The 17,931-nt window shown below is 52.1% G+C and overlaps 2 protein-coding genes across 3 annotated transcripts in view; one reads left to right on the forward strand and one right to left on the reverse strand.

Annotated features, from left to right (window-relative positions):
* Positions 1 to 17,931, reverse strand: part of LOC103613350 (adenosine receptor A2b) — a 28,761-nt gene that overhangs the window by 3,366 nt on the left and 7,464 nt on the right. For both annotated transcript variants that reach the window (XM_008631123.2, XM_017731028.1), the window contains exon 2: positions 12,307 to 12,858. In XM_008631123.2, coding sequence (XP_008629345.2) covers positions 12,307 to 12,858 — 552 coding nt within the window. The remainder of the gene's footprint in view (positions 1 to 12,306; positions 12,859 to 17,931) is intronic.
* The window catches only part of ZSWIM7 (zinc finger SWIM-type containing 7), a 24,944-nt gene continuing 7,019 nt past the window's right edge, over positions 7 to 17,931 (forward strand). The window contains 6 exon segments of the mRNA XM_017731030.1: positions 7 to 198; positions 560 to 660; positions 2,353 to 2,374; positions 4,713 to 4,815; positions 8,641 to 8,745; positions 10,610 to 10,612. Coding sequence (XP_017586519.1) covers positions 197 to 198; positions 560 to 660; positions 2,353 to 2,374; positions 4,713 to 4,815; positions 8,641 to 8,745; positions 10,610 to 10,612 — 336 coding nt within the window. The 5' untranslated portion in view covers positions 7 to 196.

Raw genomic sequence — 17,931 nt, forward strand, 5'->3', positions numbered from 1 at the left:
GCTCCGGTCGGGAAGAGCCCCGGGAGCGGGGCAGGGAGCGGGGCCCGCCCCTCTGCCCGGGTTGGTGAGGAGCGGCCTGTCCTCTGCCGGGCTCCTCAGCACGCGAGGGACGCGGAGCGGGGCGGACAAAGATGAGCGAGGGGCTGGAGCATCACCCAGGAAAGGCTGAGGGAGCAGGGGCTGCAGAAAGGGGATCATGTGTGTAAATCCCTAAAGAGGGGTGACAGGAGGCTGGACCAAGCTCTGCTTGTCCGGCAGTGGCACCAGAGGAACGGGCAGAAATGATGCCCAGGAGGTGCCACCTGGCCATGAGGAGGAACATCTTCTTCCCCGGGCAGCGACCGGTCCCTTGCACCGGACCTGTGTTTATGTGGGGGCATCTCAGAGACACCCGTGTGTTTGTGGGGAACCGTGTAAAAAACACGTTTTAAAAGTTGCCGAGGGTGCCGTTCCTTGGCCTGGTTGCTGGGTTGGGATAGAGTGCCCAGATAAACCCTCCCGATGCGCAGTGGCCGTGGTGACCCCAATGATTTCCCACTGTCTCCTGTCTCGTTCCCAGGGATGAGTCCGGCGCCAGTGGGATGGACAGTAGTACCTTGCCAGCAGTAGCAGAAGAGCTCTTGAGAGAGATCAAAAAGGCTTTTCAGGAGAGCTCACACGGTACGTGAAGGATCTCTGCAGGCAGTGGCCAGGAATGGGGCCTCTCACACCCCCACGGAGTGATCGGGCCATTGGCCTCCCCTTTCTTACCAGACCCTCTTGTCTCAGGGGTGGCCTTTCTGTCCCTGTTTGTGACAACAGACAGGTGTGAAGCACAGATAATGAGGAGCAGCCCCTTCTCGAAGTCAAATTCAAAAACCACACCAGTTTGCACACTTTTTTTTTTGAATGTGAGACATAGGGGTAATTCTGCTTCTTAGAGCTCCTGGTGCACGTGGTCACACTTGAGGGATGATAAATTAGTGCCTGTGGCAGGAATTTTGCTGTGCCCTCTGCACTGCTGGTTCTATAGACTCACCAATCCCAAAAGTTAAAGAGTTGGGACGGGAAATTTCCGAAACCCGTTGCCTGTCTGACCGGCAGAGGGGGTGTGCTGGTGATCCCAGGGCAAGGAACAACTTCCCAGTGCTTCAATGAAACGAGCACAAGCCAGCAGTGACATCCTGGCCAATTCCAGCAGCTAGTTAAGAACAAATACCTTCACTGCTCTGTGACCTGTGCTAAGAGAATATTAATGTTTGTGTTTACTGGATGAGTTGCACAGAATGGCTCTTCCTAAGGAAAGTGTCTGCTGAAGGAATATTTTTAACTGCACAAAACCCATACAGATAAGAATTCAGATAAATCTGTCTGAGCACTACATGGGAGTGAGGGATGGGCAGAAACTTCATGTCTAAACTGTCAGAGTGACAGCTTTTTGGCAGCCTTGCACTGTGGCTCCTGTCAATTTAGAGTAGATCCAAAATCTACATGTGACTTTTAAAAGAGCTTTATAAATCCTGTTCTGAAGTATGCAAAAAAAAAAAAAAAGTGGTACTAAAGCAGAGTGGTACTAAAGCACACTGAGACAGAGCTGTGGAGACAAAATGATCGATCCCTTTGCAGAATTAAATTCAAATAAAGCTGGAAAATTCAAACCGACAGTGCAAGTCATAGAGAGTATTTTGAATTGTTGGAAGAAAAAGATTTTAAAGTCAAAAATCCAGATCTTCCAGTGGGATATGGAGACAGAGTACACTGTGTCCCCTGGGTGATAACAGAAAGATCAGACTGGACAAGCAGAGCCTGAGCTGTCAGCTACAACAAACACACTGCTTTGCTTGAGTGTAACTTTCCATCTTAACGAGAAGTTCCAATAAACGAAGACACAGCGTTTCAGTGGGCTGTATTAAAGGCCATAAACCAGTGGCGCCCTGCAGGACTCTGCTGGGAAAAGAACAACATTTTTAAAGTTGTGATGCCAGAGCTCTCAATTCATGCCAAGAGAGTTTCAGGGAAAATAATATATAAATGTATTTTTAACCAGATTCTTAAAGTGACAGAGTAAGACGCTGAGGCCTCCTGCCTTTTATTGTGTGCTTTTAAAAGTAGGATGTCATAAAAGAAAGTACATTTGGGCTTCTGCATTTCTTCTTAAAACGAATCTCTGCAGTTGTGATTGCTGTACTTGATAAGTGCCTTAGCACTGCCATCATGGATCATTTTGCTGCTCCTTGTTGCTTTTTTGGTGGCTAGAGAGGATGGTGAGAGCCCTGCAGTTCTGTGTGTCCTCTGGGGATACCCTGGGGGGACAATGATCCTCCTGTGATGTGAAATTCTGCAAAATCACGTTTCCTTTTCTTTCTGTTGCAGTCCCTGATGACCTGCTGCTGGGGTGAGTGTCTTCTGCTTCAGTTCCTGCCCCAAGGCCCTGCTGAAGGGCACTTGGTGGTCAGCTCTCATCTTGGGGCTGCTGGTTTTCTCCAGTGTTTGACCAAGTGCTGCTGAAACACAAAAATGCTGCATGGTTTTGGTGGTGGTGCAAATGAAGGTTCTGAAGGGTTTTTTTCCAGAGATTCGTGAAATTAAGTCTGTATCACTGAATTTCCTGTGATGACTTGCTCTAATTTAAACCTGAGCTCTGAGTCCACTCTCAGATCTGGAAGGAGTTAGCTGTGAGAGTGGACTGTTCCAGGGTGATTCATCCCTCTGCCTTCCTATCACTGTGAGCACCCTGAGGTCACTCCTGCTGTTTGAGTCATGGGCATGTGTGATAGAGAGGCAGAAGTGTTCTTATCATCACCCTGCACCAGGGAATTGTTAACGTGGAGATTGAGAGTTTTCTTCTGTTGAGGAGCAGTCTCAGGTCAGGTTTGTCACCCTTGTGAATACTTCAGTCATTCCCCATCGGTGATCCAAGTTTCACAACTTCAGCCCTCACCAGTTGGTGTTGAAGGCAGAGAACAGGCATTGTCACAGTGAAAGAGACTTTTCAGATTCATCTTTAACCTTGTGCTCCTGCCTGCCAGGGGATGAGATCACCGGGAACCCTCCAGGCCTTAATGCCTTTGCCTTAAAGTTATCTGACACTTGTGAAAGGTGTGCTGCCTCCCTCTCCTGGGACCACAGTGGCCTTTGAAAGGTGGGATTAGATTTGACCAGCCTGGTGAAAGCTTTTGTTTCCTTCTCCTCAGAAGAGAAAAGAGAAAAGAAATTCCTTTGTTAAGTTTAATAATGGTTGGGTGGTAACTCTTGGCAGCCAAATTTCCATCAATTCCCTGCAACCGGTAGCTCAGAAGTATTCTGATTTAATTTCCCAAACTCTTCCAAATCTCCAAAGTCCTTGAATTTTCTGTGGGCATTTCCTGTTGAACTGATATACGCAAGACAAGAATTCCCTAAATTTGAAGAGTTCCTGAAACTCACTGAGCTCAGCCCCCTTCTAGTCCCAAACCTAATCATCAAGGAATGTCTTATGTGGAGCATTCCCCCACCCACCTCCCCGCAGCCCTCAGAGGGAGCCAGCCGTTTTTGCCTTGAGTTTGTGCAAGTTTTGGTCTTCCTGGAATCTGTCTGTCTGCTTGGCTGCTTATCAATGAGCTTGACTCAGCCGTGCTGGGGCTCTGCCTTGCTGTGTCCTCCCTGGACTTGGAAACTTTCCCCTTTCTCTTGGTCTCCTGCTCGTGTTTGGTGCTATCTTTTCATCACTGCTGATTTCCTTGTTGTTTACCCTTGGAACCAATCTAGACTACACAGAGTTTTCTCAGCGGATGAAAGGTCTGTAAAGTTAACTGAGTTGCCCCTGAACTCTTTGGAAACACTCAGAGCAGCTGGATTTATTGGTCTAAAATAACTTTGAAGCCTGTGAGCTGCCTGGACAATAGGCTGAAGGTGCAATGTCCATATTTAACACACACCTTATCATATACCCCTGCACAGCACCAGCAGGAGATAAAATCCCCCTTGCAGGGATGTGCAGTGGTGCCCATCCCAGGCACTCCTTCATCCATAAATGCTGTGCATCCCTGCACGTGTCCTGCCTGAAAGGGGAAGGGTTTTTAGGGAGAGTGGAGGGACATAAGGCACGTGCTGCCCCTGGGTGTTTATCTGGAATAGCTTGGCTGTCCCGAGCCCTGCTCGTAGCTGGGTCACAAATGCAAAACTGATGCTAACTGGTGTTTCCATGTGCAGTGGAGTGTCTTAAGTAATTCCTTAATGCTCTCCAGCTTCCTCCTGCTGCTGTTTGCTCAGTTGTGACTGTGATGGAGGAGATGTGATCACTACAAAATGACTCACTTGTTCCCCAGGGTTTGAACTGATTTCCAAGGGATGAGGAAGGAGCCCTAGTTCCTATTGCTCCAGGAACTATGGATCATCCTTGCTCTCTCCTTTCTCCAAGGAGATGTGTGGTCCATGCCTGGAGCTGGGATTTAAGACCACCTGATCAATCCTCTGATCCAGGGCAGCGCATTTAGGACAGCCTGGAATTGCAGTTAAGGTGTCCCAGAGCACGAGCCCCTTTTCCCCTGAGCACTGCCAAGTCTGGCTCCATGTGATCCCCTAAAATCCCTGTTTGTGCCTTTTGTGCCCATGGGACATTTTCACAGTTCACACAACAAGGAAAAATGTCTTTCTTTTTGCAATGGGCACCTTCTGGGCTCCACTGTGCACTGGGGCTGAGCCAGGTGGTCTCCTTTGTGCTGTGACCTAACTAGAGACACATTCTCTTCCAGGTTGAAGTTCATTTTTGGCCCATCTGCAGTCCCAGCTCTGGACTTGGTGGATCAGCGTTCTGTCACCCGAGTCATTGCCCCCAGTGGAAGGACTCTGTACCAGGTACATGCTCCTCTTTGCTCTTGCTTTCTGGTGGTTTCCAGCTGGCATTTGAGCCAGTGTTTTCCTGACTTGCAGAGCATGGATAAACACAGAGAGAACACCAATGTTTTACAAGCTCCTGAAGTGACACTGGAGAGCAGCAGCCACAGGCTAGAATTAAAGCAGCACGGTTCAGTACCATTTTCTTTGTGGCTCCCAGCCAGCCAGAGACAATTTATGTGTTTGTGGGCATCACAGTCAGGAGGAAGTTTTCCAGGGACTGCTAATTTTGCTTTATTACCCTCATCCTATCCAGCAAAGGAAGCTCTTCCTCTTGACCAGCTGTACACAGCTCAGTGTTATCTGCCATCACTGCATTTCTTTCCCCTCTTGACCTCTGCTTGGCAGGGCATCTTTGCTGCCTGGGAGGAAGCAATGCAGGCCAAACCCGTGGGTTTCATTCTGGTTCAGTGTAGCCAAGTCTGTGAATCACAGAAACATCTCCATGAAATGGCATTTTGGGGAGAAGAGCTCACCTCAGCCCTAAGATCAATTACAGCACTGGAGTGAGGAACAAGTAGAACATTTCCAAGTATCCCCTCTGCAAAGGACCTTCTCTCCTGCCCTGGAGGTGCTTTGGGGTCCTGTAGGGTGAGAGCAGAGCTGTGAAGTCAGGCCTGGCTAAGGGCACAAACCCTTCTCACGTGTTCAGAGCTTGCACATGGAGCCTTTATCACTTCTGGGGCCATGGAGAGGACATGGGCCCCTCCAGAGCGACATGAATCATAACCAGGGCTCGAGAACACAGCCTTGGATTCCAGTTGAGGGCTTGCCTGTGGATGTTTGGTAACGCCTAGGAAGCTTCCAGCACTCTTAGACAGCAGCTGCCTTGCTGATTAATTGAATGCTCAAAGGCTTTCCCTTTTTTACTGTTGCTTGTCTGAAAATGCCACTGGGCAGAGAATGGTCACACTCTCCTTGCAGAGCTTTGTCAGGCCCTGCAGGCTGAGGCAGAGCTTTACTGGGCATCAATTAATATCTACTGATGTTAATAATGGGCTCCACTGGTGCACACTGAAAAGGGACAAGTGTCAGAACTGCTCTCCTGCCTCTGCAGAGAAAGGGAGCCTCTGGTTTCCATGTGGAAAAAGAACCCCTGGACAGGAGGGTCAGGGAGTTGATGCAGGACAAACCTACAGGAAGCAGGTTCCTGTGTGCCTCCAGCTGCATTCCTCTTCAGTGGAGCTTGATTGCTGATTAAGGCCACGCTGATGAGTTCATTAACAGAGGAATCTGATGAGTTCATTAACAGAGGAATCTGAAGAGATATTTTCTCCGGGGGTGTGAGGTTGGTGCCATTGTGAAATTCTTCCTCATCACAGCTGTCTCAGATGCAGAAACAAAGAGCAGAGTCTCCCCTGAGGCTGCTGGCTGGAGCAGTGACAGGAACACGATCTGGGCTCCTAGAAGCTGAACCCCTGGGTGGGACACTGCACTGGAGTCCTGGCTCTTCATTCCTGTGTGGTGTAGGAATGTGTGGAGATGTCCCCCAGCTGAGTGCTCCTGGGGAGAGGGGCATCCATGGCTGCCTGGACACTGCAGAATCATCCCTGTTAATTATCCCCCACAAAGTCAGCCCTGCCATTTGCACCCAGATGTGGTTGAGCTGGAATGTGAGGTGGTGCTTCCACTTGCAGCTGGGTCTGGAGAACTCTTTGAGGCCATGAGGTTGGTTCTGTTGTGAAACTCCTTTGGGTCATTACAGCCAAATCTGAGCTGTTGATAATTCCCTATCACCCAGCACATCTTAGGTCCTGCTCCAGGGGAGGAAGGCTCTGCTCAGACAGGCCCTGTAGTGTAGGCAGCTCTTGCCCTCAGGAGCTGAAATGGGAGAAGAAAGCCCTCAGCAGTCAATTGAAAGCTGTGATTTGTCTCTTAATGCCTGGGGATTAATGCCCTTGCTGTTTAACAGAGGAGCAGCACAGATGGAGTGTCCAAGGGCTGGATGCCTCAGAGCTGAAATCATCCCAAGAGAGCTTGGACAATACCTGCCTTGCTGAGGTCAGGGATAAATGTTACCTGCTGCAGGGACGGTGCAGGGATGGTGGATCTGGCTGATGGGGGAGCTGTGCTGCATGTGGCAGAAGGATTTGGGGCACCCTTTAGTTGTGCCCAAGTGGCAGAACTGCTGAGCTGTGGGAGTGAAGCAGGGCAGAGGCAGTGCTTTAGCCCTGCCAGCTGGCACTGCTCACATCCTGCACTTTTACTGGGATCTTCTTTTTTATTATGCCTTTTTTCATTCATTTCCTAGAACTGTGTGGCAGATGCCCCACGGTGAAAGGTTTGAGCAGCAGGCCCTGGCACAGGCTGTGGTGCTGCCTGCCTGTCTGTCTATGTGCTGGTGCCTCAGCTGACCCTCCTGTGCTCCCATACCCTGGCAGGGACACCTCCAGGGGGATTTCTCCTCACTGAGCAGCCAGCAAGTGCCCAGGGATGAGGACAGCAGAAGGAAATCTCACCTCAGGGCCAGGAGAGCACCCCAGTGCCTGGCTGGGCTGCAGCTGGCCAGGAACAGAGGCACCTTTTTCTTCCACTCTTTGGATTTTAGATTTTGCCTTATTAGGCAGAGGCTGTGTTCTTGCCATCTGGGTCAGGATGGGGGAACGCTGAGCTCAGCCCAAATCTGGCAGTGTCTGTCTGTGGCTTCCCCCCCTCCTCAAAGGAAAACACTTCTGAAGGAAAGGCACCATCGGAATACTTCATCTTGGAAAAAACAATCAAAGGGGCTAGAGGAAAACAAACTTATCACAAGTGAAACAAACTCAGCCTGCAGTGAAAAGAGGACCCAGGGGAAAGGCCAGACTGAAAAAAAAGTGGTTTACCCTGAAATAGGAATGTGAGTTTTGTGTTCTGGATCTGCTGAGAGTGAGGGGGACTTTGAGGCATTGGCACTTCTGTGGGAGAGCCTGAACTTCTGGATGTTCCCTGTTGGGCAAAGGGTGCAGGGAGAGCTACAGGGGACAGGGGAGGGCTCCCCTTGGAAGTGCAGCTCTGGACCACGAGGGACAATGTTCCTCTGGAGGGGTTTGGAATGCCAGGGATGTCCTGGAGGGGAGCAGCATTCTGCAGAGCTCCACTTCCTTTTCACTTCCTGTGTTTATCTTTGGATTTAGGTGTGTGTGTGCCACAAACCCAGCCAGAGTCTAAAGCCTGGGGTGGGAGAGGGCTGTGATGTGCCCTCAGAGCCCTGGGGCCTGGGCAAGTGTTCTGCTCCTGCAGACCCTTCCCTTGCCATGGATTGGGATCTTAAAGGAGTTTCCCAAAAGCTGTTTTCCAGTCTTGAAGAAACCAAAAGAGAAATAACAATCCATAGGTTGGCTTTCCTGTATCCTGCAGTCAGCTCCAGCAGTGCACAGATTGCCCCACGCTGGAAACAAAAGCTTCCCTCACCTGTTTGCTGTACCCCACACCCCTGGTGCAGCCTCAGCACCAGCCTTGCAGGGAGCAGCATGTGGGAAAAGCAGGCAGTGCTGTTCCCAAAGCAGAGATGGAGCAGGGAGGCTTCTCTGGAGACTTCAGCTTTGTTTATTCAGGCAGATCTGGATTCCAGTAGCTGCAGCTGGTTTTGGGAGCAGAACAGCCTTCAGTGGTTGGGAAAGGAGAGGCCTCCCTGCAAGTGCTCAGGGAGACCTGAGGAGCTTCGAGTTTAGGTGGGTCACTGCAGTGTTTGGGGACACTTCTGTACTGTGACACCTCCCCCTCACTGCTGGGTCAGTGCAGACCCAGCCTGAGTCAGAGAAATTAAAGTGAATCCTGCCTCTGACTCCTCATCTGCCTCTGTTTCAGGTCCTTGGGAGCTCAGGGAAACTCTACACCTGCTACAGCTCCTGCCACTTCTGCACGTGCCCTGCCTTTGGGTTTTCTGTGTTGCAGAAGAGCGAGAGCCTCCTGGTGAGTTCTCTGCCTCATCCCCTGGGGCAGGGATAGGGAGAGGGGACAAAGCTCTGCCCTGCTCCCTGAACCTGAAATTTCCAAATAAACACAACGTGTGGAGTTGGCCATGCAGGCTCAGCACGACCCACTGTGCCACTGGCCTCAGAGCCCCAGGTTTTGGATGCAGCCAGGGCTGGGGAGGGCTTTTGGGGGTCTGCAGTGGTGGGGAGGGTGTCAGGAGCCAGGATCTGTGTGCCAGATCTCTGGATTGCATTGTCCTGGTGGCAGAACTGGGGACACTGAGCACCACCTGTGCCAGGGCTTGGCGTGCCAGGAGGGAACCCCGTCCCTGGGAGGGCTGAGCACTTCATTAAACACATTCTGGGCTGGATGGATTCCTGGTCCAGACAGAGCCTGACATTCCTGTGTTGCTCCTGCTGTTAACTTTGCAGTGCAAACACATCCTGGCTGTCTACCTGAGCCAGGCCATGGGAGCCTGCCAGGAACTGTCTGTGTCTGAGGAGCAGCTCACAAACATCCTCCTGGCTGAGGAAGAGGATGAAGGATGAAGGATTTGGATCACTCTGGGCTGTGTAGCTGGCATTTTTACTATCTACAAGGCTGTCAAATGCTCGTTGTGGCTGGTAGGTTTCTTCCTGTGCTGCAGCCAAGCGTGACATTAATTAGCAGCCTGGCACTGATAAATTAATTAATTAAGCCTGTGTTGACTTCAGTTTCATTTATTTATTCTGTTCTTGGGATTTCTGAAGATGTTTGAACTGATCTGTAATAATTGTGATGTGGGGATGCAGACAGTCCTGCAGTGATCCAGAGATTAAAGAGCTGCTGTGGCTCTTTGCAGGCGGCAGCTCAGAGCAATTCCTGATCCATCAGTGTCAGCACCCTGAGGTGCTGGCAGCTCTGTGCTTCCACTGGAACAGGATCTTTGGAAGCATCATCCTGGTTGCTGTGCTTTAAATTGACCATTTTCAGGCACACTGACCACCTCAAGGCTGCTTCCCTGTCCACACAGCAGCCCTGAGCTGGGAACCAGCTTCTTCCAGCTGGGATTCCCTGTTCTCCCTAAATGCAGTGTGGTCTCTCATGCTGCACCATGGGAACACATAACCACGAGAAATAACGGGGCACAGGCTGAGCCAGGTGGTGTGGGGGTAAATGAAGCATTCTGTATGTAAATAGCAGTTACTGCAAACACAAAATCTGAGCAACACCAGGAGAACCCATCCACCCATGTCCATCAGAGCAGTGAGCAGTGACAGCTGAATGGCCACAGCTGCACTCACTGCACAAAGTTCCTCTGCCCTTTTTGCTTCACATTTTTATAGAAACCTTCAGAGCTTTTCATTGAGGGGGGCAAGGGAGGTGTCCTGGTTTTATTTTGCCTTGAAATGTCTTTGGCTCAGATCCACAAAGGCACTTCCTTGCCAGTGACTGGGATCTGGGCCAGAGTTAGTGCCTGACAGCCCCATGGCACGGCTGGACTGAGGATGCACCACATCCATCTGCAGGAATTCTGGCTCATGAAAGGTGTGGGAAGGGAGCAGTGGTGGGTGCTGAGCTGCACTGGAAGCTCTCACATGTGGACAAGTGTTCTGGGACCTTCTCTCTTGGTGTTAGAGCACTGAGAGTTTCCCTCTATTGCTGCTGTGAGAGTTTGGGTCGTTTTCAGCCAGCCAAAGGGAGAGATTACATCCTTTGTTGTGAAGATAAATGTGGCTTGCAACCACTTGGCAACACTGCCAGAGCTGCAGGTGAAACCCTGCTCGTTTCCAGCCGTGATTAACAGGAGGAACACAGCCAAAGATAACACAGAAGGGACGGAATGAACGGAGGAGAGAGTCAGGCCCTGCCCAAATGGCAGGAGGTGGCTCCCTGTGTCAGCTGGAGCCCGACCAAGGCAGATGCAGCAAAGCTGAATGGGGCTGTTAAAGGAGAAGCACTTGGGACAGTGACTGGAACTGCTCAGACTCGTGCTGGAAATGCCCATCTCTGAGCCACTGAGCTGTAGCTAAATTTGGACATTGCATAAACATGTACAAACCCATTCAGAGCTCACTGGTGATTCCACCCAGGTCTGGGGCTGAGTGCTACAATGAAATCCAGCACTCCCAGGGAACCATTCCCTGTGCATGGTGGGCCCAGAGTCATTCCTGCAGCTCTTGCCAGCTGGCAGAGGAGATGCTGCAGGAACAAGATATCTTCAGCTTTTCAACTGATTTTACACCGTATTTGTCATTATATATGCCAGAGAAATGAAACTCTTGGGGTCTTGTATTCCCCCCCTTGTAGTGCAACACAGTTTAAAAAAATATAAAGTTGATTTCTGTGTGATTCAAGTACAATTTTTCAGGGATAAAAATATAAAAACTACTATTAGGGGGGAAAAAAGCGCATTCACAGCTTCTGGGAGTTACAGGGCTGCAGGGGAGCCCCAGCCAGACCAAGCTTTAGGAATCAGGTGAGCTGCAGCATCCAGGTCTCACAGCTAAAACCCGCACTTCTGGAAGCTCTGCAAGGCTGGCAGCAGAAACCTGGGAGCAAACACCTAATTGTAGAGCTCGTGTCCCCAAGGCAGAGTGACACTGGCCTCGGTGGCTCTGGTTCAGACGAGCCAAGACCACTGGGGCACTTCTGCCTCCTGCATGTGGATAGCTGGGAACAGATCTGGAAGCAAACCTGAAGCACTGGACTGCACAATCCTGTGGACTAAAGTGATTGAAAGGCAGTAAAACCTCTGCTCTAAACCTTGGTCAAGTCTTTTCTCAAATCTTGCAGTGAATGGGGTTCCCATGCTGGGCTGGCCAGTTCTGACCTGGTTTTCCCATCCACACAGTCCCTCCCCTCAGTGCCTGGAACACAGATTCAGTTTCACACCAGCAACTGGGCTAAGTAAGACTTTTTCCCATCGGAGAATACAAGCTGCATCAAACAATTGATGGAATAATTAGGGTATTACCAAAGTGCTGTCAAGTATGGACTTAGAGAACAACTCAAAAATCAGACACAAAATTATTACTCCTAAATGAATCAAAATATTAAAAAAAAATAATAATAATTAAAATAAAGATCCTATGACTTGACATGAGCAGCACAATTGGGGAAACACCCCCCCAGCAGGTGAGTCTTCCCCAGTCAGTGTCCAACCTGGAAAGGAAACACCTGGAAAGGAAACACGACAGGATCCCAGCTCTCACACCCCCTGGGGCAGCAGAGGAGGGCGAGCTGCACTCAGTGTCCCCGCTCAGGTCACTCCTCTACGGAGGCACGACCTTAATTACAAAAATAAAAATAAAAACACAGCTGCACAACTGCAGAGTGGTCATCTCTGAGCGCTCCTGGGAGCTCGCTGGGACTGCTCACAGGGGGAAGGGCAGCGCCAGGGACGGGCTGGACATCCAGGGGCAGGAGGGGCAGGGTCATACGGTCACCGAGGCCGCGGGGGAGCTGATGTTGATGGCAGTCAGGTGCTGGTTGTTGTCAGAGGGACACTTGGGGAAGTCGTCGGCCTTGCAGAGGATCTTGGAGAGGATCTTGCGGAAGGTGTAGCGGAAATCCCGGATCCTGTAGGCGTAGATGATGGGGTTGATGACAGAGTTGGCGTGGGAGAGGATGATGGCCATGTACATCACCCACTCGGGCTTGGATCTGGAGAAGTCCTCGTGGAAGTGCGTGATGCAGTTCAAGATGTGCAGGGGCAGCCAGCAGAAGGCAAAAAGCCCCACGATGATGGCCAGAGACTTGGCTGCGTGGACCTCCTTCTGCAGGGTGGTCCTGGAGTTGCCCATCAGCTCGATCTGGTGCAGCTGCTTGCAGGCCACCATGAATATCTTGATGTAGATCCCCAGCATGATGACGAGTGGGAGCAGCACGCAGCCGAAGAAGTTGAAGTAGACCATGTAGCTCATGGTGACCACGTTCTCGAAGAGGCACGAGATGAAGCAGCCGTCGTGCTCTGTCCCAGGCTCTGTCCCTGTCTCGTTGGTGCCGTTGGGACAGCCACTCATGGCTTTATTCCAGCCCATCAGTGGGGTCAGTCCAATCGCAAAGGACAGGAGCCACAGCACAGCGATGAGTCCCCTCGCCCGCTTGCCGGTCACCAGGCTGTTGTACCTGCAGTCCCCGGGACAAAAGCACAATAAATGTTATATAAATGAGCACTGCTGACTTCCCTGCAGTTAAAGCCATCAGTGTTTTGGTTAAAGAGACAAAAGCCACACCCACACCCACGTGGGGGCCTCACCTCTGTGATCACCCGAGGGGGAAAACTCTCACCTGTGCTCTCCACCCACACAACGTGATTTGGGGAGGTGACTCATTTACTGTTCCAGAGAGGCGCCAGGCACTGCCCCAGCCCGCAAACCCCCTGCAAGGGGAGGGAAAGGACTTGGAGGCTTAAAAAAAGCTCCATCATTGCGTGATCCTAAACCACCAACTGCTGGGAGGGCACGGACAGGGAGGCTCCCTCTGACTGATGCTCTCTGGCTCTGAGCAGCCACTGCTGGGCACGCTGGGGCAGCTGCTGGGCCAGTTCCTGGGCTGACCCCGTCCAGCTGGGGCAATGCTGGTGCTCAGTTCTACGTTGCAGTCCCACATGGGTTATGAAGAAGCTCTGCTGTGGCCCAGGGACAAGTTGGTGCAGTGCTGAGCCTGGTGCTGCCCCACACCTTCCTCACCCCGTGGACTGAGTCCCTTCATGGCCCCTCCAGCCCTCAGATGCTCAGAGACGCAACCAGAGCTGGAACCTAAAGCAGCAAAAGTCAGAAGTCTGGTTTGGGTGCAACTCAAATCAAAGCATCAGTCGGATCCCTGTCTGGAGATAGGAAGAACCAGCGAGTGCCAGAAGACAACATGAGAAACCCATTCCTGTCCTCTGCACAGCCAGTCAGAGTCTGCTGGCTGACACACGTCCCCTCCTTCCCACACCCTCTCTCCGTGCTTGTTTACTCTGGCTTGGCTGCCCTGCTCCTCCTGTCCTAAGAACGTTTGTTCTGATTTTCTTCCGGCCCGTGAGGCAGGGGAGGGTTTTATTCCCACAGAACTGCAGCTGTGCCTGTGAATCACTGCGTGAGCTGAGCCTCCTGCTCCTCCTGCAAGGACAGGAGGGGACAGTGGGGGTCTGCCAGCACCAACTGGGGGCTGGGGGAGCCCTCGGCTCCTTCTTCAGGCATGAGCTGGGCTGGCTGGGAGGCTGCAGGAGCAGCAGCCACATTTAGGCACTGCTGAACTTTGGGCACAGTCCATGGGTTGGTGTCTGAAGGGTAGATCCAGCCACTGAAGGGCTCCTCCTGCATTTTTCTCTCATTACTGCTAAGTTTCAATACTTCAGAAGATGAAAAGTTCTCAAACAGGGCATCAGTGAGGCCAAGCCTGTTGGGTTTGAGACCCTGCATTAAGTTTTCAGTAGCTGGAGCTGGTCTGGGGTTGTGGGACCTGAAATCATTGAGATTTGAGCAAGTTGACAGAAATCCAATCTCTTGGCAAAGTCTGAATCTTGAGCTACAGCACTGGCCAAGCTCAGTCAGTGCTGCAGAGGCACCAGGAGCTGCTGCTGCCCCTCAGCTCTGCACGTGGAAAGGGAAAACTGCAGCTCCGTGGCTCCTGCTTGCCCTGCTTAGAGAATCTCTCCAGGTGCTCCATCCCAAAAAGTACCATGGTGAGACTGGAAAATGCCAAAGGGCCCATTGTTCAGAAACAGAAACTGAAGGAGTGGAGGGTTCTGTGTGCTCAGGAGCAGGAGGAGCTGCTGTGGCCATGCTGAGGTCCCAGGCTGGTGACATTCAGTGCTGCCTCTTGCTGAAAACATTTGACCCTGAATGTCTTCTTCCATCTGCTCTTCTCCTGAACTCTTCTGCAAAGATAAGGCTTGGCTTGAAGGTTTACAAGACCAGTCAAGAAGCCACTCCTAATGTTCCAGTGGCTGTACTGGTGGCCTGTTTATTTTAGAGCTGCTCGCTCTTCCCAGCGCTCCCAGTGGAGCTGCAGCTGGGATCGTGGCACGTGCGTTTTTACAGCGTCTGAGAGAAGATGTAAAAACATTCTGGGCTCTCAGTCTGCAAGAGCCAGAGCTGAGCCATGGGGAGGGCTGGAGAGGGTTGTTCACCAAGTGCCCTGCTCAGATCAGCTCTTTATTTCCCCAGGATTTGCATTGCAAATCCCTCCCACCCTCTCTCCATTCAGCTGGTGGCCGGTGCTGATGGATGGTCATTGCTGTGGCCAGCCAGAAGAGCCCAGGGTGAAATTTGGAATAGCCTGATGTCCTAGAAGTGTTCATTAATTACCTTGTTATTACCTTAAAACACTTATTTGGTGGGACTGTCTGTATTGCCCTTAAGTGAACACAGGTTAAGCACATGCTTAAAAAAAGAAATGAATGACAGTGACCAGATCCAGGTATGAAAGTCTCACAAGCTCTTCCCTAAGCTCTGTAAAACAGGGTCAGACAGTGAGGAACCGGCAGATTTTCACAGCTCAGAATTCTGCAGCAAAACCCTCCTTCATTCTCTTTTAGGTTTAATATTATTAGGCAAAAAAACCCCTATTAAAGTAAATTTACTCACCTAAGTCTGCTCAACTAATGTATAACAAATATTGAATCACCTCTACGCTTCTGCCCGGAGGCATCAACTGTTGCTTTAATGTAAATAACGGCTGACTATTTTAAAATGATTTATTGGGATTAAATAACCTGGCGATGCATTAGTTCCTCTTACACCACCGGTCAAGGTCTCTTTACTGGTGCAATCACCATGAAGGCTTTAATTACCCCAGCTCCCACCCTGTGGACACATGGGAGCCCCGATGCCACCACGGGGCGAGTCAGGTTCCTGTCCTGATGGATGGAGCTGTGCCTTGGCCACCGATGTCACGGGCACTGCAGGAGGACAGGGGCTTTAAGGAGCTCTTGCAGCGTCACCATGGGCAGCTGGGGCTGTCCCCGCTGTGCCCTCACCCAAACAGGCCACAAAGGCTCCAGCCAGGGCTCCACTGGGGCTGGACCAGGTGTCCCCTGTTCCTGGTGGCCTTCCCACAGCAGGCATCCCCCTCCAAACCCCAGTGTTGTCCTGGGAGAGCATCCCAGCAAACACCAGAAGAGCGAGCTCTGTTGGGGAGGCTTGCTGTGCTCTCCAGGAGCTGGCAGGAGGGCGCTTGGGGTTTGGGCCTTCTGCATTTCTGCTGCCATTTCCTGGGGCTGGGAAGCAGCCAAGTGGCCCAGGCTGGTGCTGAGCACAGCTGGCACAGAGCAGAGCCCGGCCTCTCCCGGGCAGGAGTTTGGCTCCCAAAGGCAGGAACTGAGTCATGTCCTGCATGTCCCTGGCATCTGCCACCAGCCCCTGCTGGACCCCGGGGAGGCCACCCCAGCCCTGCTGCCCCTGAGCTCTGGAGAACAAGGAAAGCACAGCAGGAGAAATTCAGGGTTTGGGGTGATGGACTTGGGGCAGAAACAGCAGCAGCCTGGAGGAAACGCTCTGGAATGGGGCTGTTATTCCCACATTATTTATTTCAGAGAGCAGGGATGGAGGAGAATCCTGCTTGTCCCCAGGCAGCCCAGAAAGATGGGCAGATCAAAGCCATGAGGTGCCACACAGCCCCTCGCCTGTCCATCATGTCCCTGTGCCACAGCAGAGGCTGCCCAAGGACTTTGGGTTCTCCCACTGCCTCCAGAGCAGGATCAGTCTCTGATGAAAAATTTCGGAGCTTAAACTCCAAATTCACACATGGCTTGTGCTGAGGGAGCCGGGAACCAGTGCTCCCCAGCTCCCTCCCCACTCTGCCCCGTGCCCAGGCTGCTGGATGCAGGGAGAGGAGCAGATGGAGTTTGCAGAATTCAGATCAGGCAGATGCTCTGCTACAAACAAGCAGTGACATTTTATGTATTTCTATTTTGTGTGAAGGGAAATACACAGACACCTCCATTCACAAGGGGTGAGAACAGCTCTGCTGCCAAGCATTGTGTTCTTGACACCTCCTCACAGCTGTACTTTGCATCTTGCTCTTTTTTTAAAATGTTTTTTTAGCTATAACAAAATAAAGCACCGTTGCTGCCTCTGAGCTCCGTGCACAGCCGCGGAATGGAGATCACACACCAGCTGAAATATCCTGGCAGGACATTTTAAATGAATCATAAATTGCACCTTAGGGAGGAGTGGGGGAAAAAAAAAAAAAAAGAAATAAAAAGAAAAAGCTGCACTGTTTAACCAGGAAGGAGTTGGCGGCCGGAGATCTGATCAGTGGTAACGCTATCAGCCGGGGAAGGGGACATCTGCGAGTGTCCCTGTCCCGGGCAGACAAATCACTTCCTCCCGCATCTGTCCCTATTGTGCAGGGGACAGCGGCAGCGCTCCCGGCCTTCCGCTGGGCGGGCACTGTCCCTCTGTCCCTCTGTCACCCCGCCAGCCCCGGCTCAGGTGAGCTCACGGGTCAGGAGGCAGGAAAAACACACAAAACCCGCCTGGGCTTCACGCCCAGCCCTGGGGATGCCTCTCGGGTGGAGGGGAGCGTCCCCACCCCTGGGTCCCCGTATCCCCAGCACGCCAGGTCCACAAGCCGGGACTATCAAACACCCGCAGGTTTAAAAACGTGTCTGAGATGTTCTCACCCATGTGCTGACCCCTGCTGTGAGCCCTCCTTCCCCGGGCTGGGGATGGAGCCGGGACAGGGCCAGCCCCCCGCTCCTGCCTCAGCCCGGTTCATCCCCGCAGCCCCCGCACAGGCGGCCCCTCTGCCCTGTCCCTGCCCTGCCCTGTCCCCTGCTGTCCCCACACCGTCTGCGGACAGGGGACAGCCACGGGTCATCGGGTGTGTGGGAAGGAGGAACACAGGGGAGGTATAAAACCTACAAGTGGCACACGGCTGGGTAATCCGGGGGATTAATAGGGGGACCTGCAGCTGAGGATGCTGCGAGGGGCTCGCAGCCCTGCTCTTGGTGAACGCTGACAGGGCTGGCGAGGTGTGGGTGCCTCTCTCACGCCTCTCACAGCAGCCCCGAGGGATTTGCGTTTGAGATCTCGGTGTCTGTCGGCGTTCGCTCGCTCGGCAGGGTGAGAAAAAGTGGCTGAAAGCTGAGCTCAGACACCCGGGGGCGTGAGCGGGGCGGGCTGGGCCACCCCGGGCTGGGGCAAACAGAGGCCAACAGAGCCCCGGAGCACAGGAAGGAAATGAGCTCAGCCCCCTCCTCCTGCACCC

Source organism: Corvus brachyrhynchos, unplaced genomic scaffold (genome assembly GCF_000691975.1).
Source record: "Corvus brachyrhynchos isolate BGI_N302 unplaced genomic scaffold, ASM69197v1 scaffold283, whole genome shotgun sequence".
Classification (NCBI taxonomy): Eukaryota; Metazoa; Chordata; class Aves; order Passeriformes; family Corvidae; genus Corvus; species Corvus brachyrhynchos.